Below are 26,843 nucleotides of genomic sequence, written 5' to 3' on the forward strand. Positions count from 1 at the left end.
CATTTCGATTTGTGTAAGCTGTTCTTTACGAAGCTCATGTGACGTTTTAAATATACATAGACCTCACAAGGGTTTGATTGGCAGTAATTCGTATGTTTATTTTAATACAAAAAGCCACACTTAACTCAAATATATGGTACGTCTTGTGTAAATTGAAGACTGGAATAATAATAATAATAATATTAATAAATGAGTCGGCCCGTTATGCTTTTATTTCACTGCGCCACACTAGGCTACTATGACAATTATAACAATTAAATTTATTTTTGTCGGAAAACTTTTTGCATTAGCATTTTCTGAAGCCCATTTCAGGGAGGCTGTAAATAAATTCACAGTTGATAATATTAAAGAACTAGCATCGTTTGTGGCATAAATTCACAGTCAATATTTAGAAAATTAGGCTATTTTGGCGCATTTTGAACTGAGTTGTAATGTAACCACAACACAATTTCCACAAAGACTGTTTCAACATCCGAACAGGTTGTAGTGCCTTGATATGTGCATTAGGAAAACTAGATGTCAGATTTGAGTAATAATATCTTAATAATAATAATAATAATAATAATAATAATAATAATAATAATAATAATGCCCAGCAATACAACCACCATAAGAATCTGACCAGTTGCATTTGTAAAAACAACGCATTATTATTTTATTGTTATTATTATTATATTATTCAAATTATTCTTATCATTAGGGGTAGAAATCCAAAATAAAAATTGTTCTTGATTGAGCATATAATTCGGCTGAAATTGCGTTGTCTTATTGATATCTGTAATGTTGATTTTGGTTTGCTTGCTTCATTTATTATTTGTGCAAATAACCCAAGCCATTTCTTAAGGGAAAAACATCGTCATATTTTTTTTTTTTTACCTTTTGCTGATCACTTTTTCAGCGTTTGAAAGTTTAATAAATAGCTTGCATCCAACTTTTGGTCGGAGTAATTTTGAAAGTGTATTATTGCGCATAAAGTTTTTGTTTCATGGCGCAACCCTGCTGTTCCTGAGTTTGGAGGTGTGACGGTTGGAGTTCATCGCGGAGTGTGTCGAGGTAGCACTCCAGAGAGTGGTGCTGGATCCCCGCCACCCTGAAGACTGTGCAGGAGGATCCTCGGTACTACAGTCCGTTGAACGGGAGGCGGAGGCGCTGATGGCCCTCGGTATAGATATAGCGCCGGTCCTGGTTCGAGGTTGGAGAGCAGACTTTGTGGGTAAAAATAGGGCGATGGAAACATTCTCTGAAGAGCCGAGTAATTTCCTGCTTCAGCTAGGAGCTCGAGTCCAACTGCTGTCTGCCGCTTCCACTTCGTTCTGTATAAAAAAAAAAAGTAGGTTACTTGAGTCATTTTTCAAAAACAGGCCCATTTCAAATTCCATTTTCTTTTTTTTTTTTTTTTTATGATGATGATAGGCAGTCAATGTTATGAATGTGACAAATGTCAATAAAATATCTGCTACTTAAGTGTTTATTCTTTCGTAGAGAAGTAACCCGTGTAAGATCCTGTTGAACACTCATCCGTCAAATTGTCACTCAGCAGAATGCCATTTTAGGTAAATAATTTATCATTAGGGCAATTGTTTAATTACTACTCGGATGCTAAATTATTGATCCACCGCGCATTACTATATTATTTATGACTAAACGTGTTGGGCTCGTGGTTCATGCATTGTTGTGTATGCACAACTTTTTCCCATTGAGGTTTAATCTGTTTAACACCGTTTAACGACCAAACAAACGCTACTAGCAATTTTTGCAGACTTTAGGAAACCACATTTCTGAAATATTTCAGAAATGTACAAAGTGTTGCTAAACAATTGGTTGCTCTTCTCAACAATTTGCTACAAATTTTAGCTTCTTACCTGCGGTTTTGGTACCATGTTTTGACTTGCGTGTCAGTGAGGTTGAGAGACGCTGCCAGCTCCATCCTGTCCTGCACACTCAGGTACTTCTGACGCTCGAAGCTGCGCTCAAGCTGCGCCAACTGGTGATCAGTGAACGCGGTGCGGGCTTTGCGTGGCTTCTTTAGCCGGGAGCTTGGGCTGTCCCTACTGCTGGAGATTTCTCGATCAGCTTCACCTTTCACTGAAAAGAACATGCATATATATAAACGACAAATGTGCACTTGAAATTTTTTCCATATGCTACGATTATTGATTTATAGGCCTACTAGAGGTCACTACAGGTTTGCGTCACCTTTAACTTTAAATTCATAGTTCAAGTCTATAAGTCAAATTTGAATAACATTAGGCTACTCTTTAGGAGATCATTTGTTAACTTAAAAAAATCCAATGCTTGAGACGGACGTTTCAGCATGAACATTTAACACGTTTTTCTATAGACGAAGTTACGTAAAAATAAGAAAAATAATGGCTAAATAATCTCTGTAACTGAGCTGCTAAGGTGAGAACTTAAATACTGCGCTCGTGTTGTCATAAAGAGACGGCTTTAGGTTACAAATTTGAAAGTGGAAAATTGAAAACTTTTTTATTTTTTTACTGAAATAGTAGGCCTAGCCTATTATCCCGCGACAATTGTGCGCACACATATCCTTTTAGTTGTGTGAACTTCCATCATCATATCAACATTTGATACAATTAAATTACATTTTTTAATTGACAACAATTAAAATTTGAGCTACCTTTTATGAACAGAGATTGGTTCTCATTTAAATAATTTTTCGATTGAAAAAAATCATAATTTGGCGATCAAAGATATTGATCAAATCCGCCACAGGAACGAAGCGAACGAAAGAAAAGGAAATGGAAATACAGGCCACCCTAAAAATGCAGCAAGGTGACCTATTATTATTCAAAATTATTTTGGGAACTTTGGAAAAACTAAAATTATTTAAACCGCATCCTTCATACTGCATGTAGGCCTATTATATTTATGTATTGTAATTTTTTGTTTAGTGTTTCTCAATCTGAGAAAAATGCAAAAATAATTATGAGTGTAATCATATGTAGGCCTATATATTTTGAACTAACTACAAACCGTTTGTTACGTCCAGTTTTGTTGGTATACCGATAATACAATTGTCTAACTATTAAGCAACTGATTCAATTTTGTTTATAAAAATGTAGCCTAGATATAAAAACAAAGTTTTGTATGTCTCACCCCTGTATTCGCTGTCCGAGGAGGAATTGCTGTGAAGTTTGTACATGTAGTCTTCAGCATTCTGGGCTGACTGTCCATGACTGGAATATGGAGCACAGGCTGCCAGGGGTTTGCAGTCCGCTAGTATGTCTCTGATCAAGAACGAGGACGTTACTGTTCGTGGGTGCTGGGATATCTGTAAAGGAGTGTCCAGTCCGAGACTGCGCGCGTGTCTTTGCACCGCGTCTTCCACAGAGTTCCGTCTCGGCGAGGGAGGCGACGAGCAGTCGCTGTTCGAGTCCGACCTCGGGCTCAACTCCGCCGGAGACCTGCATTCTCCCTTTGAAACACATGGACTGCTGGATCTGTGAGAAAGTATCGACTCGATCCCAAAGCTTGACCCGTTTGTTGATATCTCCATCGTGAATCAAATCAACATCAATTGAGCATTTGTCCTTTCTAAAACTGCCGTGCTTTTGGTAATGAAGCTGAGAAAATATGCAGGTAAAAACCTGTCAAATTAGATCATCATTCTGGGCTTTTTTCTCAGATCTTAAAAACTCAACCAACCTCTTTTTGATCCTGTCCCAGCAAGAAGGCACAAAGTCTCTATTTTAAAGACTGATTTGTTCTAGATCCTTTTACAGGTTTTAATTGCAGCTCAGTTGTGTGCAAATTGTTCTCGTGCAGTTCCTCAAAGTGAAGCCCAAAAGGCGAATCCGAAATACGCACAGGTCAGTTTCAGCACCAAGGACAGGTACAACTATTCATCCGCACTCAAGACGAGAGGAACCGTGTCAGCACTCATTCTAAAAATATTCGTAAGCTTTAAAATGTACAACTCTTCTGTCTTTTTAGGCATAAAACTACAAATATATCAGTGCTAACCCCCCCTAAATCCTCGTAGTGACCCAAAGCCGACAATGATGCGTTAAGTTCTGCACCAGGTCTGCGAGGACTAAACCTGTGTAACAGAGTAAAAACACAGGCGTGTTTGATCATCAAGACCTGAAATTGACACCCTCAAGGAAACAACCAATACAGGAGGAGGAACAAGATTTTAAATGTGTCCGTTCCGCGTTTGTCCTGAACCCCACGACGTTATTGGTTAAAATATATTTTTAGGGGGTGATGATCACGTGCGTGTTGTGGGGGGGGGGATAATCCTTTCCCCCTAAATAAATCACAGACATGTAAAACGTGTCATATAGATCCAGCACAAGGTACTATGTTTTTAATTTAGAATTGAAAAAAAATCAGGAAACTTTTTTTTTAAAGGGGCATTGGTCTAAATTGTGAGAGTTTTTCTTGGTTTATTTATTTAGTTGTTCACACAGCACGAAGTAAACAAATAAAGACCACATTTCTTGAGCGGTACAATTTATTAAGGGAATAATACTTCTAAAAGTAGCCTGATCAACAGAAGCATTGAGATGTACAGGTAAAAACTGCAATCTCTGTCAATCCACTGTGTAAGTGCCTTGCCCCAGAATCCCTCTTCTACTTGCAGACTCGGCATAGTGGGCACCCATAGCTCTTTTCTTGGCTTCAGGATCTCGAAAGGTGTCCAAAGCTGGCCCCACCTGCAAAACACAAGACAGACAGTATATAATTTTTTTACTCTTATATTTTATGCACTGGGGAGTTGTCTGGGAAGGATGAGCGTTGGATAGCCCAGATCCAGCACCAGTGTGTGGTTTGTAATATACATAACTATATAAAAGGTACAGCACATCTTTTATTTGAACAATGGCTTAAAACACCAGATCTGTCAGCCAGTGTGTATAAAATATATTAGTAACACTTTAAATAAATTGTTCATTAATGACTAATAAATCCTTTACAAATCCATTATAAATCCTTGATACAAGATGCATAAAAGTTGACTTTCATGGAAAACCTACCATTTAGTGAGTAATTTTACCTCAAATGTTATAAATGCTTAGTAACACTTATTCAATAATAGCCCCATAAGAGTGAGATTACAATCCATTCTATTCATCTCACTATAATATTAGATTTTGCTATGAGTTACAGAATTTGTGTTTTATATATAAAAGTATGAATAGTGTATTTATTAAGCATTTATAACATGTACGTTTAAAGGCTCATTATTTGAAAAATATTGCAAGAAAGTCGCCCATGTTTATCCATGTTTTTAGAACTGCATACTAATGATTTATATTACATTTGTTAATTACTTATTAGACATAAATGAACCCCTTTAACAAAGAGAACAATAATGTAATTGTAAGGTGTAGCCAATACATTATATTTCATTTAATATCTTCTAAAGGCTACTTTGTTTATGGCACATTTCAAAATTTTGAGTGAGGTATCAAACAATAAGAAATCCCTTCAATACAAGCCTTAATGAAATCCATCTAAACAGCCTAAAAAGACTGAATCTTTTGTTCAATATATTTACTTGTTTGTTATATTTTGCCTTTTCTTATTGTAAAAAAATCTGTTGCCTTTCACAAACACTTTTGACATCTCCAAACCTTTTTGAATTAAAGAGTAGGAACACACATCTCAACAATGGTGGAATGAAAGAGACATAAGAGAAGATGACATTACAAACAAACAAACAACAGTAATGAAGAAAATGAGTGTCGAATGAAGAAGAGAGTCAACGATGCAAATGTCGAACCGATGCTATCAGTACTGCTACTTGACAGGCTGTAATGAGCAGAGGTAAATCTTTTATAAGGTTAACGCTCCCCTCTCTCTCCATCAGCTGTCATATAAGAGAGAATGTAGCACAGGTGTGCAACCAAAATAACACTCTCCTTCCCTCATTAGAGCCCACTGAGGGTGGACGACAGGATAGGCAGCCACGGGGTGTGTGCGTGCGTGCATGTAGTTGGGTTGGTTGGGGGGGGGCAGACTGTGGGGAAGATAGGATGGAAAAGAGCAGGCAAAGAGTTAAAAGGAGCTTGATCAGTATAGGATGTGTATGTGTGTGTATGTACATGTATATGTGCCTTGCAGCAATGTAAATACATTCATAACAACAGGTTTATGTGTGTCCATGTTAGTATGTGTAGGTAATTGTGTGCCTACATCTGTTACAGCCCTGTCAATTAATGTATATACTGTGGCTTATGCCCATGTATTTGGTGTTCTGTCAGTGCTTGTACATGTGTGTTGGGTTGTGTTTTACAGAGTGTAAAGGCCATCATTAGCCCAGCAGGAGTCTGATTCCTTCATAATTGGAAGCATTGGGGATTGTCAATGGAAAATGTTCATAGACCACTGACAGGTACAGCTGTCATGATGATAGTCTGCTTGTCAGTGCAAAAGACTGCTAAAAACACAGCACAAAGACAGATGTTAAAGCTAGCAGAGGGACCAAAACTGAAGAGGTATGTACTGTATGTATGAACAATTGTAAGGGCTTGAGGCAGATATCATTACTTTCAGTCTAGATATTTCATCAAGACATCCTCTTCTCTCTGTGTCACTACACATACACTCTCAGTACACACACACACAAACACAGCAAATTGATCTTGATTAATACCCTTCCAGTGAAAGTCAACTAAGCCTCTGGATGAAAAATAAAAATCTATAAAATTACAAACAATGAATAAAGTTTTGACAAGCTGCAGGAGATTCAAAGAACCATAAATATGACTCAATTATGTTTGTATTATTTAAAAATGTGTAGACTTCTTAAAGGAATATTCAGAGTTCACAATTAAAGCAAGAGTTTCAGAGAGGCACTTACAATGGAAGTGAATGTGGCCGATTTTTGGAGGGTTTAAAGGCAAATGTGAACCTTATAATTTTATAAAAGGACTTAGATGAATTCTTTGAGATGAAGGTTAGCAAGTGCTTTTATCATACTAAAATCATGTTAACACATACACCGATCAGTCCCAACATTAAAACCAGCTGCCTAATATTGTGTAGGTCACTGAATCATATTTTTTACCCATTCTGATGGTTGATAAGAACATTAACTGAAGCTCCTGACCCATATCTGCATGATTTTATGCACTGCACTGCTGCCACACCACTGGCTGATTAGATAATTACATGAATGATTGTTGGTGACAGACGGGCTTGTTTGAGTATTTCTGTAACTGCTGATTCTCCTGATTTTCACACACAACAGTCTCTAGAATTTACTCTGAATGGTGCCAAAAAAAAATACATCCAGTGAGCATCAGTTCTGTGGACGGAAATGCCTTGTTGATGAGAGAGGACAACAGAGAATGGCCAGACTGGTTTGAACTGACAAAGTCTACGGTAACTCAGATAAGCACTCGGTACAATTGTGGTGAGAAGAATAGCATCTCAGAATGTTATTCTGAGATGTGGGTTGGCGCTGTTTTGGCGGCACGAAGAGGACCTACAAAATGTTAGGCAGGTGGTTTTAATGTTGTGGCTGATCGGTGTATATTGTTTATGTCTTTGGCTACACTTTTGAAACAGTGAGTATTTTAACATAAAAAAATTGTCCCCCATTCACTTTCATTGTAAGTGCCTCACTGGAACCAAGATTTGTACTTTGTTTTTGTTTTTTTTTAAAAGGAGGAACAAGTCAAAATTGTTTTTGTGGTAATCAATATTATGCTGTTGATTGAGCTTCACTTACAATGAACCTGGAATATTCCTTTAAATAGAACAAACATAACAGTGAAAGTCCATTCTGGGGACTGAGGGAACTTTCACCTGCTGGAAACGAGGCAGTTTCCACGTGGATGGGGCCTCAGGCAAGGGGCGACTCTTGCGGAGGACAGTTGTTCGTGTATCCTGTATACGTCCAAGCTGAACCTGTGAAAAAAAAAATGGGTAGAATAGGCACTTTATTAATTGCCATTTATTTTAAAGAAAGATAGCACAAGCACACTTTTAAACCAAAATATCTTTAAAAAAAGTTTTTTTAGGTTTCAAATGGAAACATAAAAAAACATTGATCAAAATGAATAATATATTGTGATGAACTACACCTGTGGTCACTCTGCAAGGGCACCTGTGTGAACGTGAGAGGAACTGACTTCATACATCAACTAAAAATTACCATGACACCAGGTGGTTACAAGTAACTGCTAATATGGCTCAGAAAAGTGATGTTAGTTCTGAGAAAAGCTCTAGAATAATTTGTATGCAGGTGCCACTTGATTTGATGTTTTGTCAGACAAACTAAACATGTGATTCATGTTGTAACATCTAAATCAACTGGTTTTATTCAAGTCAAAAATGTGATTTAATATGACTGAATCAACCTGGATACATTTGGTTTCACCAACAAAACGGGCAGATCAAGTGTAATCCAATGCAAGTCATACACTTTACATCTAAAATTGTCTAAATACATCACAATTTACTTTTGTCATAAGAGCTCAGGTCAATATTCAAGTCATTTCCCTCATGCTTCTACTGACCTTCTTGAGCTGGTGAGCCTGTAGAACCCTGTCCTTTGCCTGTTGCTCTTCCAGCCATCTGTGAGCATACTTATACTCCATGAGCTCTGAGATTGGGGTAGATGGTCTAAATTGGAACAAAACAATTCCCTCGTATTAATTTACTGTATCACTTGCTTTGTAATTCATGCATCAAAACAATCTCATGTTGCATGGCAGCATTTTGTAAACCACAGAGGCTGTCTATCAATGTGCAATATTTGAGTAATGTAAGTAGTATATCAGACTCATAAACTCCAGTAATATGTGGCTCTCCCTCCACTCTACCCCATGATGTTAGCATTATTGTTTTATTAGTACATATCTCATGTCTCACTGATCACTGGCTCACCATCCTAATGCATTTGAACAGGCTGCTAAAGAGCCTTCTAATTCAAAATCACCAATACTGAGTGCAGAGGAATGCTGAGAACTGTCCTTTCACTGATATTTGACTCTAGTGTTTGTTATTGGCTCTGTCCAGAACTGCCAGGTGTAAATTTATAAAACCAGCTTTCTTAAATCTTGAATAGACATCTCTAGTTGTAGTGTTGTTGCTCTGGTTTGTTTGTCTGCGGCTTTATTTAATGTGTGTACGAGGATGGTGACATTTTGTGTAAGGTTCCAAGCGCACCCTCATTAGGACTGACCGTGGCAATGGCAAACAGCGTTTGATGAATAGTGCAGGGATAAACAAGTCCCTGAGGGCCCCTGATCTTACCTCTCATTGCTTTAGCCCTCCTTCCTCCTGACTGCCTCTTAAAACACACTCTCACTCATCACTTTTTCACATTGGAAGTATCAACATCAAGTGTGTGTGTGTGTGTGTGTGTGTGTGTGTGTGTGTGTGTGTGTGTGTGTGTGTGTGTGAGAGAGAGAGAGAGAGAGCAGAGAGAGAGAGAGTGAGAGAGTGAGAAAGTCTGGAGACAGAGCTATGTTTTCAGTTAAATAATTCAGCTCCATTTCAACAGTATCAAGGCCCAAGAGGACGAGAATAAAAAAGGAGGCAGAGAAGGTAGCTTGTGGCATTGTGACCGCTGTAATAATCCAACCTCTGCTCTCAGCAGAGTGCTCGTGTCACATCTCAGTGGGCATAGAGCTCAAAGATCTCTCTGTTATATCTGTTCACCTACCTCAACCACTTTCCTCCTTTTTGCCTCATCCGCTAGACCCAGAAACACTTTCAAAATTGAGCAACAGCCACCCATGCCATACAGATTCTGCTCTCTCAATATATCTGTATAACTTTTTATAAAAAAAAATTTGTCACAAAAAAAATAGCTTTGTGGCTGAATAAAAAATAAATACAAATCTTAATGTTCTGTGTCAAGAGGTTTTGAGTGTTTAAATAAAATTTGTAATAAATAATAATCTCTCTAAGCATTGACACTTGTCAATAAGACTTTTCCTTTCGATTAGTGCTGACAGTCATTCTCAGTAAGATTAACACTTTTCTTTTTCTGATTTCTGATTTAAAGATATAATTCAACCTCAAATGAAAATTCTCTCATCATTAACTCACACTTGTGCCATCCCAGATGTGTATGACATTCTTTATTCTGCAGAACACAAATTAAGATTTTTAGACGAATGTATCAGCTCTGTAGGTCCTTACAATGCAAGTGAATGGTGGTCAGAACTTTGAAGCAACAAAAAGCACATAAAGGCAGCATAAAGTAATCCAAACCACTCCAAAGGTTAAATCCATGTCTTCAGAAGCAATTTAATAAGTGTTGGTGAGAAACAGATCAATATTTATGTCCTCTTTTACTATAAATCTTCGCCTTTGACCAACCCCAACCAGTAGGTGTCAATATGCAAGAAGAATGCGAATGTCCAAAAAACAATAGAAGAAGAACGTGGAAGTGAAAGAGATTTGTACTAAAAAAGGACTCAGATATTGACCTGATTCTCACCCACACCTATTACATAGCTTCAAAAGACATGGATTTAACTACTGGAGTCATATGGATCATATTTATGCTGCCTTTATATGATTTTTGGAAATTCAAAGTTCTGATCACCATTCACTTGCAATGTATGGACCTACAGAGCTGATGTATTCTTCCAAAAATATTTTTTATGTTCTGCAGAAGAAAGTAAGTCATTCACATTTGGGAATTTTCCTTTTGGGGTGAACTATTCCTTTAATAGCCTAATTCCTTTAAATGCAGTGCAGCATTTGTTTGAGAGTTTAGAGACAAAACCATAATAGTATTTATCCCAGTTGTGGTCATTGTGATTTTATTACCTGAATGATGTTTTAGTTTTTTTAACCTATTAAAAACTTTGGCACTATCATTCTACTGCACCCTTAAGACTCACATATAAAGTCATATTTTTTTTTCCTCCCCTTTTCTCCCCAATTTGGCATGCCCAATGCGCTCTAAGTCCTCGTGGTGGTGTAGTAACTCGCCTCAATCTGGGTTGTGGTGGACAGATCTCAGTTGCCTCCGCATCTGAAATGTCAATCCGCGCATCTTTTCATGTGGCTTGTTGAGTGCGTTACCGCGGGGGCCTAGCGTGTGTGGAGGCTCACGCTATTCTCCGCAGCATCCAAGCACAACTCACCACGTGCCACACTGAGAGCGAGAACCACATTATAGCGATCGTGAAGAGGTTAACCCAATGTGACTCTACCAACCAATTGGCCCTAGCAACCGGGCCAATTGGTTGCTATTTGAACTTGTGACTCCAGGTGTGGTAATCGGCATCTTTACTTGCTGTGCTACCCAGGTCCCCATAAAGTCATAGCTGATAACACTGTCTGTATTTAGTATATACAGAGTCCAAAATAAACACTTGCCAAGCCCTAAATGTGAGTAAATATTCACTTTGGTAATTAAACAGTTAGCCAGACTTTGTTGCCTATTGGCTGGTAACTTAATGATAAACTTCAACATCATTCATGGATTAAGTTAATTATAAGAACTATGGTCTGACCCTTTCTGATGTAAGCAATGCAAGCAATTCAAATCAATGACATACAAATAATGTATTTAAGTAAACATCTGTTGTGATTCATACCTCTTCTAACAACTTTTATCTCAGTAATTGCAGTATTTAGAATGCCTTTTTTCTCCTGAGCTCCATGTGAAACCACCAAAACAAAAATGAGAGGAAAAAATTACTATTTGTCTTAACAGCTTTGTGAAATGCGAGTGACATACTGCCCTTTACTGTTTGCTAAAAAATAAGGAAAAACAGATAAATAATTCATGACACAGGTATGATGTATCAAATCTATCTATACTGTATAGTAGTGTGTATATATATATATATTGTATTATATGGGTATAACAGTATTGAATGGGTTCCCATCTATGTTGGGCATTATTAGCTGCTTTAAATAAATAAAAATAAATTATTAAAATAAATTAATATGGTGGCACAATTATATTTTTGTCTTCAAAATTAATTTTAAATATTTAAGCATACACCTTCAGATCAAAAGATTTTTAAGATCATGAGAAACATTTCAGTCAAGTGTTTCAAAACTTAAATATATATTTCTATAGATACAGTATATACTCCCATACATACATACATACTGTATAAACAGTATATATATATATATATATATATATATATATATATATATATATATATATATATATATATATGAGGCCACAACTCTAAATATCCCTTTCCACATGGATTTGATAACATTAAAGAAATACCTGTAACAATGTTGCCAAAATGTATCGAGATAGAAATGTAAATGTAATTTAGAAAAAAACAATATAATGACTGTATCTCAGAGCATGTGTTAAGATGATAATGTATTTAAAGAGGCCCTTGACCATTTAATAGGCTGGGCCTCTATAAACACTTTTGAAACACCCACACTTACCTGTTAGAAATACCAAATGAACAATCTGGTGGTATGCGAGGTGGAGCAGACCTGCGAAAGCTCTCTCTGGTCAGTGGCTGGCGCCTGATTTCGTGGGTGGCGCGGTAGTGGTGCAGCTCTTTAGCAGTAACCAATCCTGACTTGACACCCTCACGGTTAAGGGCGATAAAATCCCTCTCAGCTGTCCTGTTTCTTGTGGACATAGTGTGAGTTTGCCAGCTGGAGATGGCTGAAAAGTGAGGAAGAGAGAGAGAGAGAGAGAGAGCGAGAGAACTGTTCATTGACTGTTTTGTGACTGGTAGCTCTATTCTTCTGGCATAAGGTAAATAACATCATAATGGCTTGGGCTCCAGCAGAGCTCTGGTTGGCATGTTCAAAACCAACAAAGGGCCGGTTTTGGTGATCTCCACAATAATAGTTACATTGGGATTTGTGCTGAGTAAACTTACATAGGCATGACAGCATAGCCTCGTCCTAGAACTGCATTATAGTTCACAGGACTGTATAAGGGAGATGGCTTGACACTTGCAGTCATTGCCTGTCGTCCATTGGAAGTGCATAATTAAAGTGTTAGACAAGGGAGCCACAGACAGAGCAGCGCAGAAGACGGGCACAGTTTAGCGAGTGTGCTAACAGGAGCACACTGACAGCACAGGCTTAGTGCCTGAGGGGACACTTTCTCAAGAAACGTATTGTGACATTATCCTGTCACCAGATTTGATGGGGAGCAGGGTGTGGTGTCGGAGGATGTTGAATGCATTAATAAAAGGCTTTGAGTTAGTGTAGACGCAGAGATTTTATATTAATTTTTATCTTGGTGTGATAAGTGTGAAGGTAATGATACAAAACTAATCCAGATAAACAGTGTACATTTTTTTTGAAAGTTCAAAATATTTTTGTCACTTACCTTCTGGCACTCCTCCATCCTGGACTGTGGTCGCTGTTCCATAAACAAAGTCAGGTCCTGGACATGACAAACCTCTTGACTTGGTCTTTCCAAGAGTAGGCTATTAGAGAGCACACAAAACTGAGATACAACTCTTTCATACACATCTGCAGTTTCTATATTTTTCATTTTTGTAGAATATTTTTCCCACAGGCCGTTTTGTTTATATTTTTTTATTTTTAGAGCAGAGTAACTCAATTATTTCTGAACAACTAGAAACTGCCAAACACACAGTCACTCTGCCTCAATTATACATCACAACAATAATGAATAATTTCAAGACAAGACAATCTATGCATCAAAAAGTCAAAGTTTAATGAACCTCTAGAGTGCAGGCTGATTTCCTGATTGACAGCCAGTTTCTGACCCACACCTTCAAATTCTAGCACACCAAAGCCTCTCACTGATTGTGTCTATTAATAAAATCTTAATTATGCAAAAACCTAGAGCCTATTTCCATAAAACGTGTCGCAAAGAAGCCTTATCGTCTGAAATTACTGTCATTCCCCATTGAACATTGATGTAAATGATCTTGATGGCTGATTTCTTCAGTCAGGACTCACTCTGAATCGCTAGAACATAGTAGTCCATTCAGTTCATGTTGAGTATGATTTATGTCTCCAGAGTCTAAACTAAGATGATTGACAGCTAAATAGTTGAAAAAGCCAACACTTATCCTCCATGTGTGTGGGGAAGGAGTTTACAACCTATCATCTTCCACTCAAAGACTATCTCATGGGGCAAAAGAAAAGCCCAGTATTCTTTTCTCTGAGCCCTGTTAAACAATTCAAAGGCTTGTTTTAAGAGCAGCTTATCTTAGAAAAGGAGGAAAATTGAGAATCAAACCACGACAAAGGTGACAACTGGATGTATCAAAAGTGATCTGTGGAATATGGTGCCTGAGCATTCCAGAAGCACGTATCTTTGATCTTTCATGGAACATGAGGGAGGTGTGCTCACGTGTCAGTCACAGAGTTGCATTTATGTCGGTGGTTCAGCTCACACTGTCATGTGTGATTTTTTTGGTTGGGGAGAAAAGATTTTGTGTGCTGAGTCTGTAGGAAAGAATAGATCTCTGTCATCTCTGGAGATCTGTGTGTGTTTGCTGTGTTCTAAAGACTTAATTCTTGGTTTAAAACCTTGAATCCTTCATTATTCTGAGGTTTGAATAGTCCACATTGAAAAATGGATTTGAAAGATATTTGTCGCTGGACCCCCACCAATAATGCTAAGCAAGTTAAGCCCTCCAAAAACTGAATATGACTGCCAAACTTGGGTCTTTATATGGTGAATCCCTAACCTAAATCTTTCTTGGCCTTTTAAATTCACAGAAACCCAAGCCCATTTACAACCTCTAGTTAACATAACAGCTGAAACATATCAAATGCTTCTTAAAGCGACAATCCTTTGGGTTAGCGCCACGGTGCTTCTTGGCCACCCCTTTAATCCCCTTCGCAATTTTAATCTGCAGATTGTTTTGAGGAGATCACTTAGAGATGCCTGAAGGAACGTGTTGACTGCTGGCGTAAAACGGCTAATCAGACCCCTCAAAACATTATTGGGCCTTTCATTCAGAATAAAAGGGCTGAAAGAGAAGGGGAAAAGAGAAAAGACAAGTCGGGCAGAGGATTATGTTAAGCAAAAGCTCCTTTTATATTGTCATTTACTGGTGATCTGTCTCTATATTGTGTTTTCATTAACCAGGCATGGAGCTGCTGAATGAGCTAGAGGCCAGTATGAGAATGGGGCTTCTTCAGGAGAGGCTACATGAGGGTCAGTAAGAGCAGATTATTCACACAGGCTAAAAGAGACGGAGACCCCTTCAGTCTATTGAGCCACCCGTGTTTTAATTTCACCACCCTGTTGTTCCTCTCTTGCTCATGTGTGCTTTTAGGATTTTGGTTGAGCTGCTGAGATTAGCTTAGTGCTGACCCTGAGAGTCTATCACTACACTTCTAGGTACCATCACTGGTCCTCTTTGATCACATCACACACACACTGCCTCTCTCTCTAACAAACGATTGTGAGATAAACAGACCCAAGAGCAGAGGAACATTTCAATGGATTTATTAACAGTAATAATGAGCAGTCACTGGGTTGAGGAATGTAGAAAATACCAACACTGGCTGCAGCAGCGGAAAGTGATCTCCAATGGCGTGCACTTCGTAGATGCGCAAAGGGAAATCTGTGAAGAGTGTGCTCGTAGGATGAGTATATGTGTTGTGGAAGTCAGGAACAGATTCGTTGTCACTGTCTACTGAGTGAGGTGAGTGCGATTCACCCCTGGATAACAAGCAATGTTGGATGAGTGACCCCACTGTAGGATGTGCGTCCGGGCAGATGCAGATCAACTGGAGTGGTGGTGGCGTAGTGGGCTAAAGCACATAACTGTTAATCAGAAGGTCACTGGTTTGATCCCCACAGCCACCACCATTGTGTCCTTGAGCAAGGCACTTAACTCCAGGTTGCTCTGGGGGCATTGTCCCTGTAATAAATTAATGCATAAACAAATGCATAAATGTAAATGTAAATGTGGAACAAATAACCGGCCTGCTGGGCATGTGGTGGGAGAGTAGTGTAACTTCCATCTTGGGGTGGTTGAGGTCTCGACAGCAAAACATCTAGATATGGAGTTGGGCTTGACATTTTTAAAGCCTGGGCGATAAGACAGCATGAAGTTGAAACGTGTGAAAAATAGTGCCCAGCGAGCCTGTCTTGAGTTGAGGCGTTTGGCGCTATGAATATACTCTAGGTTCTTATGATATGTCCAGACCAAGAAAGGTACCCCCGAACCCTCTAACCAATGACACCACTCGCCAAGGCCAATCAGACAGCCAATAATTCTTTGTTGCTGATGTCGTAATGCTGTTCAGCAAGACTGCTCCAACACCAACCTCAGACGCATCCACCTCCACCACACACTAACTTGCAGGATCGGGAGTAACGAGGTTGGATGTGGTAGAAAACAGCTTCATTAATTTAGAAAATGCAGCCTCAGCTCATGAGGACCAACAAAAGTCAGTGCATGTGGAGGTGAGGACCATCAGTGGTGAGTGCTAATGACTTGCATAGGTTCAGTATCGGGCCGTGATACTGGCGAGTTGGCTGGAGAGGCAAAATGAGTTGGAGGATCATCCGCCAGGGTAGGTGGAAAGTGACGTAGACGGTGGTGACAGCATAGGGTCAGGTGTTGATTGACTTGGATAGCGAAATAAACCAAGTCATTGAAGTGCGGAGGCAAATCCAAAGAATACATCTCGTCCAGAATGTTGTCGGAAAGACCCCGCAGAAATCGATCCCACATAACATGGTCATTCCACTCACAAGCAGCAGCTAGGGTGTAAAATTCAATTGCATAATCTGATACTGTTGTCGATCTCCATGAGACAGTCCAGATAAAACCCTCTGTGCCTCCAAACTTTGAGCCGAGTGATCAAACACTCTGTGGTGCTCCGTGGTATAGTCATGATAGGAAGCACAGCAGGGATGTCTGTTATCCCACATGGCAGTGACCCATTCACCAGCCCTTCCAGTGAGAAGCGTGATAACACAGGCCACCTTCATATCCGAATCGAAAGTGGAGGGCTGTAACGTGAAGAACATGGAACATTGCGAAAGGAATGCGCTGCAGGATTCATCCTCACCTGAATACAGGGCTGGAAGGGTGAATTCAGCCTTCAAAGCATCCAGGAGCCAGAGGAACTGCCAGAGCTGGTAAGTAAGCTTCGTGAGGTGGGCCAGCATCACTGAGCTCACCCCCTGAACAAAGGGGGTGAGCTCAGTGAGCTGCGAAGCAATCATCTCCAAAGCCTGGTTTGAGGCAGCAATTCGATCCTGCTGATGTCCAAACTAGACTCCCTGCTGAGAGAGGGCAGAGGGAAGAGTGGATTCCTCCGCTTGATTCATACTTGGCTAGATTGTTCTGTAACAAACAATAGTGAGACAAACAGACCAAAGCGCAGAGGAACAGTTCAAAGGATTTATTAACAGTAATAATAAGCAGTCACTGGGTTGAGTAATGTAGAAAATCCCAACACCGGCTGCAGCAGCAGGAAGCAATCTCCAATGGCGTGCACGTCATAGTCATGCAAGGGGCAATCCATGAAGAGTGTGTGAGTTGTGGATGTCAGGAACAGATTCGTAGAATCCTCCATTGAAGCTTAGTGAGATATAGAACAACGCCCAGCAGAGATGAGTGAACTTAACTCCCGACACGCAGTCAGAGACGAGGTATACTCCGTGAAGACCAGCTGACACACAGCAATACTGGAAGGCAACCACACAACCAACGCACGGGCAACCAACAGATACACGAGACAAGACCAAATAGGCAGAGGTAGTGAGGTTAGTACTCAACATCAAACAACAATCTAGCAAAGATACTGAGAACACAACGGGCTTAAGAAGGGAGTGAATTAGAGGAGAACAGGTTTTTCTCTGCATGCTAATCAGTGGCACGATCAGCGTTCCCCTGGGAACCATCAGTGTTCCGATGGAAATGCAGATCATGCATGCCAGCCTTACCTGTGAGACATGAAGGAAAGAAAATTACAAAACAAACCGACAAACTCACCAGAGCTGCGACACTCTCACTCTGCTGAAAAAACACCATAGCTGTTTGGTCGCCATGTTGTGTTTTGAATGCTGGCCCAGAACATGGGATGATGGTATGATGGTGTTGAAACAATGCTTTTTGACTTCCTTAACCAGCAAGACTTCCTAGTAACCAGCATTTACAGAAAAAACAAACTGGTCGACCAGCTTCACCAGCTAAGTTTTGCTGGCAAACAACATGGCTATTGCTGGTTCATCAAATAGACAGGCACCAAACCTGCACTATTAAGCGTAAACCAGCCCTGCATTTAAATGGGCTCACAATTGTTAAAATATGCATTGTTTCAAAACTGTCCATGGTTTTTCTGACTAACCACTGGGCATCACCATAATAATTCTACACCAAAAAAATTAAGCATTTCAATTTCGTAACAAAATTCCATCAGAGTAATCTTTAATAAAATAACTAAATATTTTCAATTTTATTCATAATTTTTTTTAGACATTAAACAATTCAACTTAATGGAATTTTGTTATGAAATTAAAATGTGTAAATCATAAAAATAGGCTAAAATATATATTTTTGAGTGTAATTGCCACTGGACTGATTTCTTATCTTTTAAGAACATTCGCTGATGCGAGTGAAAACACTGGAGACTGGAAAATAAAAACATGCTTAGGACTTTCCATGGTGATGCAACTCCATAAACCCTCTAAACAAATTTATCACACTAAAATTGTGTAGAGAAGGGATTTTATCACACTAAAATCATGTTAACATCTATAATGTTTACGTCTTATGGGTATACCTTTGAAACCATGTGTTTGTTAGCGTAAATGGACTGGCCACATTTACTTCCACTGTAAGTGCCTTACTGAAACCACAACTTATGTTTGTTTGTTTTTATAAAAGAGGGCAGAGGAAAATGTTCTTTGGTAATCAACAATATGCCACAAATGATGTCGATTGAGCTTAAATGAATATTCCAGGTTCAACACAAGTTAAGCTCAATCGAATGAATTTGTGGCATAATATTGATTACCACAAAAATACATTTTCCTTAAAAAAAAGCTCAAATCTGGGTTACAATGAGGCACTTACAATGGAGTGAATGGGGCAAATTTTTTAATGTAAAAAAGCCCTCACTTTTTCAAAACTATAGCCATAAGACAAACAATATGCATGTAAACATGATTTAAGTGTGATGAAATCACTCACTAACCTTTTCTGTGTAAAGTTATAGCCAATTTTTATAACTTTATAGCTCAAAAAATACATGAGTTTTAACAGAAAATTATAAGTCTCACATTTCTGTTTAAACCCTCCAAAAATTTGTTAAATGCCTCACTGTAACCACAGTTTTTGCTTCTTTTTCTTTTTTTTTTAGAAAGGTGAAAAGCGTCAATGTCTGCAGACACATATTTGTTTGCTGTTTAAAAAGTTTTCAGCTGTCACAGAGACTGGTGAGATATCTCAGGACACTTATTTCATTAATATCTTTAAGGGAGAATTACATTTTTATTTTAATAGTTTTCCATAAATTGCTTACACCTCTATGTTGTATTGAACCCTCAACATTCCTTTTCAGTAGGACACTAGCCTCTCTTTCTATTGCCTCCATAAGTGAAACGAGACCATTTAATGCAACCAGTCTTGGCAGCTACCAGAGTTTCTCTTTCTACTCTTTGTGTTGAAGTGCTCTGATGGTAAGCGAGCATTTTCTGTATGTGTATCAGTCTAAAGCCCACCATGTGTGTGAAACTCTCACCGAAGATCATCCCTAACAGCCAAGCTACTAGATTACACAAATTTAAGCAAGGAAACTTCTAAAAAAAAACTGCTCTGCACCTCCTGCCCATAGCCTAACATGCTTATGCTGTCCCTGTGGAACTGGTTTAATCTCCAAAAGCAGCGGCGTGGAGAGCTGTGAGCCATGCAGGCCTGATCACCTAATATCACTCAGCACTGACAGACAGCCTCGCCATGCAGCTCCTGCCTCAGACTTACAAATAAATGTTCTCATGATGATGATTAGAGGATATTGGCAAGTAATGCTTGCAGAACTGTCTCTGCTCATTTTTATCCTGCTTCTCCAGACCACTTCAGCGCCATCTGGTGCCTGATTACAGGACAGCAGGCACATTGGCTTAAAATTAATCTCTTCATCTCAAAGATATATGGAGGGAATGGATCGAGAGAGAAAAGTGGAAGTAGGAAAGAATGCAACAACAGAAGCTGTACTTTTGTTGATAGCTGTAAGTTTTTGTCTATCCATAACAGATCTAACTCCTCATGTAAATCAGATATAAATAATTGGGGGTTCAATTTACCAATATTTTCTCTTAAATCAATACTATGACAAAAGCAGAGATTTCTCTTATCCAAAACATGACCTATATGCAATATTTAATTTCAACCTCATCCCTTAAAAGGGATAGTTTATCCAAAAATGAATATTCTGTCATAATTTACTGAATTACGTGATACAAGATGTTAGGCAGAACGTTATAACCTCAATTACAATTCACTTTCATTGTTTTGAGAAAAACAAAAACAAAAAAAAACTATGCATTGAAAGTGAATGGTGACTGAGAAATCCTTTTATGTTCCACTGAAGAAAGAAAGACAAATGGATTTGGAACAATATAAGGGTGAGTACAAGATGGCAAAATTTTCAGTTGTGGGTGAATTATTTCTTTAAGTGATTCAAAGGAACCTGAAAATTGTCAACATATATAGGTCAGCTATTTTAAAAATACATATTTTAATAAGGATTAGTTAAAAAATGCAGAGAGGAGTGAAAGTAGAATCCGAACCCAAATGTTTAAATCAGATCACAGCTTTTCTCTTCTTTAGCTAAATCTGTCAACTCAAAATTAATATCCGCCCACCTCTAAAATCCCCAGAATGTCAATGTGCACATATGTGCAATGCAAACATGCACACAGATTCATCTCATCTCCTCTATAGTCTGGCTGGTTATTAAGATGCTAACTCTCTTTATGTGTGGAAATCCTGAAGCTTTGGGTATAATTGATGAGGCATTTCAATAAAGAGGGCCAGCTAATTGGGAGCATGTGTCTGGGCAAGCCTGTGCTACTCACCTTCAATACAGATGAGTATTATCTTACTGCTTCAGTTGTATGTGTGCTCAAGTGTGCATGTGGGTGTGTGTTTAATGGAAAATGCAGCTTTAGTTAAATCCACAACTTGGCTCACAAACTGCGTTCATACCATATGAATGAGCAGTGCAGTAGTTAGACAAAGGATCTAAACCACAGCAGACCTGGTCTGAATTGAGTAAATGAGTCAGGACTACCACTGGTGCCCCCTCAAAATAAATAGGTGCATGCTGCTAACAGAATACAATAATAGTTAGTTATACTAACTGAAAATGGACAAGAATTACTTCCACATTATACTTTATCTCAATTTTCTAGGTACATAACGGATCTACATGACAGACTACACATAGCCAACAGTCCCTTTACACATCTCATTTACATGTATCTATTATGCAAGCAGTATATTGGGGTTCATGATTATGGATCTGTATCTGTGCTTGGGTCTACACTGGTCCCAGCTGGAACCCATTAATAATAAGGCTCTGTATTGCTACAATGACCCTGTTAAGGTTGTAGTGAGAGATTATATATAAGGAACTGCACACAGCAGCCTGTTTACAGAACTGTAGATGCCTCCATTTCCCCATACTGAAGCTGAGTTAGGTGAGGGTCAAGGATGGGGCCAGTTCTTTTACAATTCAAATACATTCCTGATGCCAATTAAAGTCAGTAGGCCACTAAAAAATCTGCCTGGTTATGTGTGCTATTGAATTTGTACTGTGATTTTACTGCTTTCGCCCATTCCGATATACAAATTAACATGATCACCCGGGAGGTCAGCATGTTGTTTCCGACATTTCCGGAACCCTAGTATCGGCCACATTATGCCGACTCACCGTCAAGCAATATATTTGCATCGGCTCAAGTGTATTTACCTTCCTCTGTGGTGTGACCGGAAGCACGTTACATTAGCTGCATGCGAGACCTGGGTTTGGATCCCACATTGAAACCAGGAAGAAATAGTGTTTGCATTATCAGTGATGAGTGCAATTGGGGGGTTGCATTATTTCCCTCTAACATTACAATTTTACCCCACTGATGGTTAGGTATAGGGTTTGAGTTGGGGGGTACATTTAAAAAATATGCATTCCTCTTCACTGTATTACAGCCTGTACAGCTGAAAACAATGCACTTTACAACTCGCTTCTAGCGCCCCTCCATGGACAGATCATGATTTTTAAAAGTGTCCTCTCCCTCCTCAGGCAGAAAATGTAGAATAAATATTGCCTTCAAAAGAGATTTTTATTATTATTATTATACATTTAAGTTTAATTTAGGCAAAAACAGCTTTAGGCCAGATGGCATGCACATACACATACTAAATTTGTGCTGCAGGTTAATATCGGCTACATTGCACATTTGCCTAAGAATACGTGAACCACAAAGTGCTGTGAGTCTAACATAAACTACATAGGGTGAATGAAGTGAATCGTAATGAGTGGGAAGAGGGGACTGTGAATGGGGCCCAACCAGCCTGCTGCACAGCAGGGCTCTCTCAGACACCAGAGAACAACAAAAGCTCAAAATCTGCTCCCCTGATCTCTAATTTACTGGTCATGAGGGAATACAGGCATGAAAACAGGATTTATTGGCCATGCCTCATCAAAAGGGAATTAAAGGGAGGAAAGGAGAGGATAGCTTTGTACATTTCCATCCTGTGCTATCAATTGTCTTACTTTTTAGTGGCATACAGTTGAAGTCATAAGTTTACATACACTTAGGTTGAAGTCATTAAAAAAAAAATGTAACCACTCCACAAATTTAATATTAGCAAACTATAGTTTTGGCAAGTCGTTTAGGACATATACTTTGTGCATGACACAAGTAATTTTTCCAACAATTGTTTATAGACAGATTGTTTCACTTTTAATTGACTATATCACAAATCCAGTGAGTCAGAATTTTACATACACTAAGTTAACTGTGCCTTTAAGCAGCTTGGAAAATTCAGGACAATGATGTCAAGCCTTTAAACAATTAGCCAATTAGCTTCTTATAGGAGGTGTATTGAATTGGAGTTGTACCTGTGGATGTATTTTAAAGCCTACCTTCAAACTCAGTGCCTCTTTGCTTGATATCATGGGAAAATCAAAAGAAATCTGCAAAGACCTCAGAAAAAAAATTGTGGACCTCCACAAGTCTGGTTCATCCTTGGGAGCAAGGTACCAATGCCTGAAGGTACCACGTTCATCTGTACAAATAATAGTATGCAAGTATAAACACCATGGGACCATGCAGCCATCATACCACTCAGGAAGGAGACACATTCTGTCTCCTAGAGATTAAAGTGTTTTAGTATGAAAAGTGCAAATCAATCCCAGAAAAATAGCAAAGGACCTTGTGAAGATGCTGAGGAAACAGGTAGACAAGTATCTATATCCACAGTAAAATGAGTCCTGTATTGACATAACCTGAAAGTCTGCTTAGCAAGGAAGAAGCCACTGCTCCAAAACTGCCATAAAAAGCCAGACTACAGATTGCAAGTGCACATGGGGACAAAGATCTTACTTTTTGTCCTCTGGTCTAATGAAACAAAAGTGTAACTGTTTGGTCATTATGACCATTGGTAGGAAGGAAAATTAGGTGGATATATTGGAGCAACATTTCAGGACATCAGCCAGGAAGATAAAGCTTGATCGCAAATGGGTCTTCCAAATGGAAGCACACCTCCAAAGTTGTGGCAAAATGGCTTAAGGACAACAAAGTCAAGGTATTGGCTATCACAAAGCCCTGACCTCAATCTGATAGAAATTTGTGGGCAGAACTGAAAAAGCATATACGGGCAAGGAGGCATACAAACCTGACTCAGTTAGTTCTGTCTGGAGGAATGGGCCAAAATTCCAGCAACTTATTGTGAGAAGCTTGTGGAAGGCTACCCAAAACATTTGACCCAAGTTAAACTATTTAAAGGCAATGCTACCAAATACCAACAAAGTGTATGTAAACTTCTGACCCATTGGGAATGTGATGAAAGAAATAAAAGCTGAAAGAAATAATTGTCTACTATTATTCAGACATTTCACATTCTTAAAATTAAGTAGTGATCCAAACTGACCAAAGACAGGGAATGTTTTCTGATTAAATGTCAGGTATTGTGAAAAACTGAGTTTAAATGTATTTGGCTAATGTGTATGTAAACTTCTGACTTCAACTGCACAAGGACAAGCATTATTTAGGTGCTCAGCTCGCAGAGATCACACTAACATACAGTACTCAGACCAATTAATCTCCTTTTCACTTTGAACCAAGATATACAGTCTGTCCCCTTACCACGTGGGACAGCCCTGCATAAACAGAGAAAACTCCTCCGATGATGAACTGCTGCCAACTCTCTGTATATGCAGGCCTAGAACAGATATTCTCACTCTGCCTCACAGCACAAGGGACTTGCTGCAGTTGGCCTGTTTCTTAATGAAAATGAGCCTGCAATGGGTCCCCCTTTACACAGCCTTGGTTGAGGGTGAATGTTCAAACCTACAAATCTATAGACTAGACACAAGAGGGAAGAAATAGAGGAACATCAGGCAATGGCACAAGGACAAAAGCTTGAATCCTCACAGATGACTCTGTCATTGTTCAAGCGCATTGCAAAAACCTGTAGCTATGACTGCTCACAATGAAAAAGAATGAGAAATCCTTGATCTCACGGGACTATGGGAACATGCACACAGTTCATTATCATAGTCATTTAAATACAGTAATCCTATTTTCTGCATCAGTCAAAAGGGGCATATCAAATAACCCAAGAGAACATTAGAAAGAAAGGAGGGGCGAGAACAAGCAAAGGTCTAACAGAGGCGTCTTATCCCACCAGGGATGGTCAGAATGATTGGATGAGTGTGAAAAGAGAGAAAGGGAATGGTAAGGGAGAAAAGGGAGAAATAGAGGATTGTGCAGGTTTATTTCATCCTCCCTTCTGCTCCACTGGAAGAGCTGATGAAGTTTAAATGAAGCAGAATTAGATGAAAGATATATTGGAATTACTTAGTTAGAGACTCCAGACTTGAGCTGGGTCACACAAAGAGGGTTAACTAGAGGAGAAAAAAGAATTGTGATGGTCTTTAAACACTACAACACAAACAAATTAAAGTTGTCTTGATCCTAAATATTACTATGTACTTACTCTCTTAAAAACAGACGAGGAGGTTCCACTCTTTCACATGATGAGGACTACCAATGATCTGTGAAATTTTAGCTTCAAATTACAAAAAATAAATAAATACAATTTTATATTTTCTCAGTGGGACTCAATGTTGCATTACCGTGTTATTTTAGCAAGAAATGTAGGATTAGTATTGAGTATTATTCACTCAGAGATTAATTCTGCCATCTAGTGGTGATTTTAATGATGGTGTCATTTTCCAATATTCAAGGTACATTTTGAAACACATTGAGTTTTTACCTTAAGACTAACTATTTATTTATTTTGTTTGTTTTACCGGGGGCCATTATTATATGGCAATGGTCAGAGAAATATAATGACAGCGTTTACTTTTTCAGTGATCAAGCAATGTTATTGCTTTTAACCAACCCTGACCTTAATTAGGAGAGGTCGAAGCAGCATAGACTCTCTCACCACTCCGATACGAGGACTTTCCATCTTTGGCCCGATGAAAAAACAAACAAACAAACAAACAAACAAACTTGATTTAACATGCAAAACAACAAGGTAGGCCTATCCCAGTTTTATGGATAGCTGTAGCCTATATTGTCAATGTGCATATGTAAACATACTATACTGTCAATAAAATAACGTCGCGAAGTTATCAATTACATTTTTTACATAGGTCATGACTTTATTTAAAAATACATTTTAAAGATAAGAACTCCTACCTGTTGGGCGAATCACCTTGCGGGGAAGAGGAAAACACGGTTCCCAGGAGATTTCTAATGATAAACAAACTTGGTTCGAGGAAAAGAGATATTTTACTGCACTAACTGCAGGATCGAAGCACTGAAATACACGAATTAAATATAGATTTAAAGCCAATATTTCACAGGCCGTGAGCCAAACCTTTTCACTTCTGGTTGTCTGGTTGTCATGGAGACGGGACGCTTCTGCAAGCGCCAGTATTTTCATTGAAGGTTTTCATTAACGTTATATTAACTCATTAATTAAATGTCGTAGCAGTGAGAGTTTCAGTAATGTGGTTGAAAAAAAAAACGTACTACAGTGACGCTTTCCCGAGTGTGAACTATGAAAGTCACTCCAGTACAACAGATTGCAGAATGTACAAAGAATGAAAATAGCATTCCCTCCAAAATAGAGCGAGGTAGAGAAGTTGGGTGAAATACTTTGTTAAATAAGTATCAAGAATGTTAATATTTTATAATGTTATGCAATAAAACACACACACACACACACACACACACACACACACACACACACACACACACACACACACACACACACACACACAATAATGCATCTTCTCAAAGGAATGAGAGAGGAGCGTCTTCTTTCAAGTAATATTCCAGGTTCAATACAAATGCTCTCAATAGACAGTATTTGTGGCATAGCCTAATGTTGATTACCACAAATAATTATTTTGCCTTGCTCCTCATTTATATATATCTAAAATAATTGTTGTGTTATATTTATATATAATGAGAGAGAGAGAGAGAGAGAGAGAGAGAGAGCGAGCGAGCGAGAGAGAGAGAGAGAGAGAGAGAGAGAGAGAGAGAGAGAGAGGTAACATTGAGACACCTACAAAGTATGGAGGCCCAAACCTGCATAAATAATAAAAGAATAAACGTAATAATACAAAAAATAAATAAAGAAATAAATGTCTTGATAAAACAAATATAATTAGTTTTTAATTAAATTTATTCCTGAATTTATTATTGTATG

The 26,843-nt window shown here is 38.7% G+C and overlaps 2 protein-coding genes across 2 annotated transcripts; both read right to left on the reverse strand.

Annotated features, from left to right (window-relative positions):
- Positions 1-783: 783 nt before the first annotated feature.
- Positions 784-3,520, reverse strand: LOC127639487 (barH-like 1 homeobox protein). The gene is made up of 3 exons (XM_052121540.1): positions 3,121-3,520; positions 1,863-2,085; positions 784-1,313 (listed from the first exon to the last, which is right to left on the reverse strand). The coding sequence occupies exons 1-3, from the start codon at positions 3,518-3,520 to the stop codon at positions 1,034-1,036; spliced, it is 903 nt and encodes a 300-aa protein (XP_051977500.1). The 3' UTR covers positions 784-1,033.
- Positions 3,521-4,478: 958 nt separating this feature from the next.
- Positions 4,479-26,042, reverse strand: LOC127639517 (cilia- and flagella-associated protein 77-like). The gene is made up of 8 exons (XM_052121564.1): positions 26,007-26,042; positions 25,826-25,894; positions 25,530-25,592; positions 13,274-13,373; positions 12,367-12,595; positions 8,496-8,601; positions 7,783-7,884; positions 4,479-4,682 (listed from the first exon to the last, which is right to left on the reverse strand). Exons 3-8 carry the CDS (start codon positions 25,590-25,592, stop codon positions 4,560-4,562), a joined length of 723 nt encoding a protein of 240 aa, XP_051977524.1. The 5' UTR covers positions 25,826-25,894; positions 26,007-26,042; the 3' UTR covers positions 4,479-4,559.
- Between the last annotated feature and the right edge of the window lie 801 nt (positions 26,043-26,843).

The sequence above is a fragment of the Xyrauchen texanus genome, chromosome 4 (genome assembly GCF_025860055.1).
Source record: "Xyrauchen texanus isolate HMW12.3.18 chromosome 4, RBS_HiC_50CHRs, whole genome shotgun sequence".
Taxonomy (NCBI): domain Eukaryota; kingdom Metazoa; phylum Chordata; class Actinopteri; order Cypriniformes; family Catostomidae; genus Xyrauchen; species Xyrauchen texanus.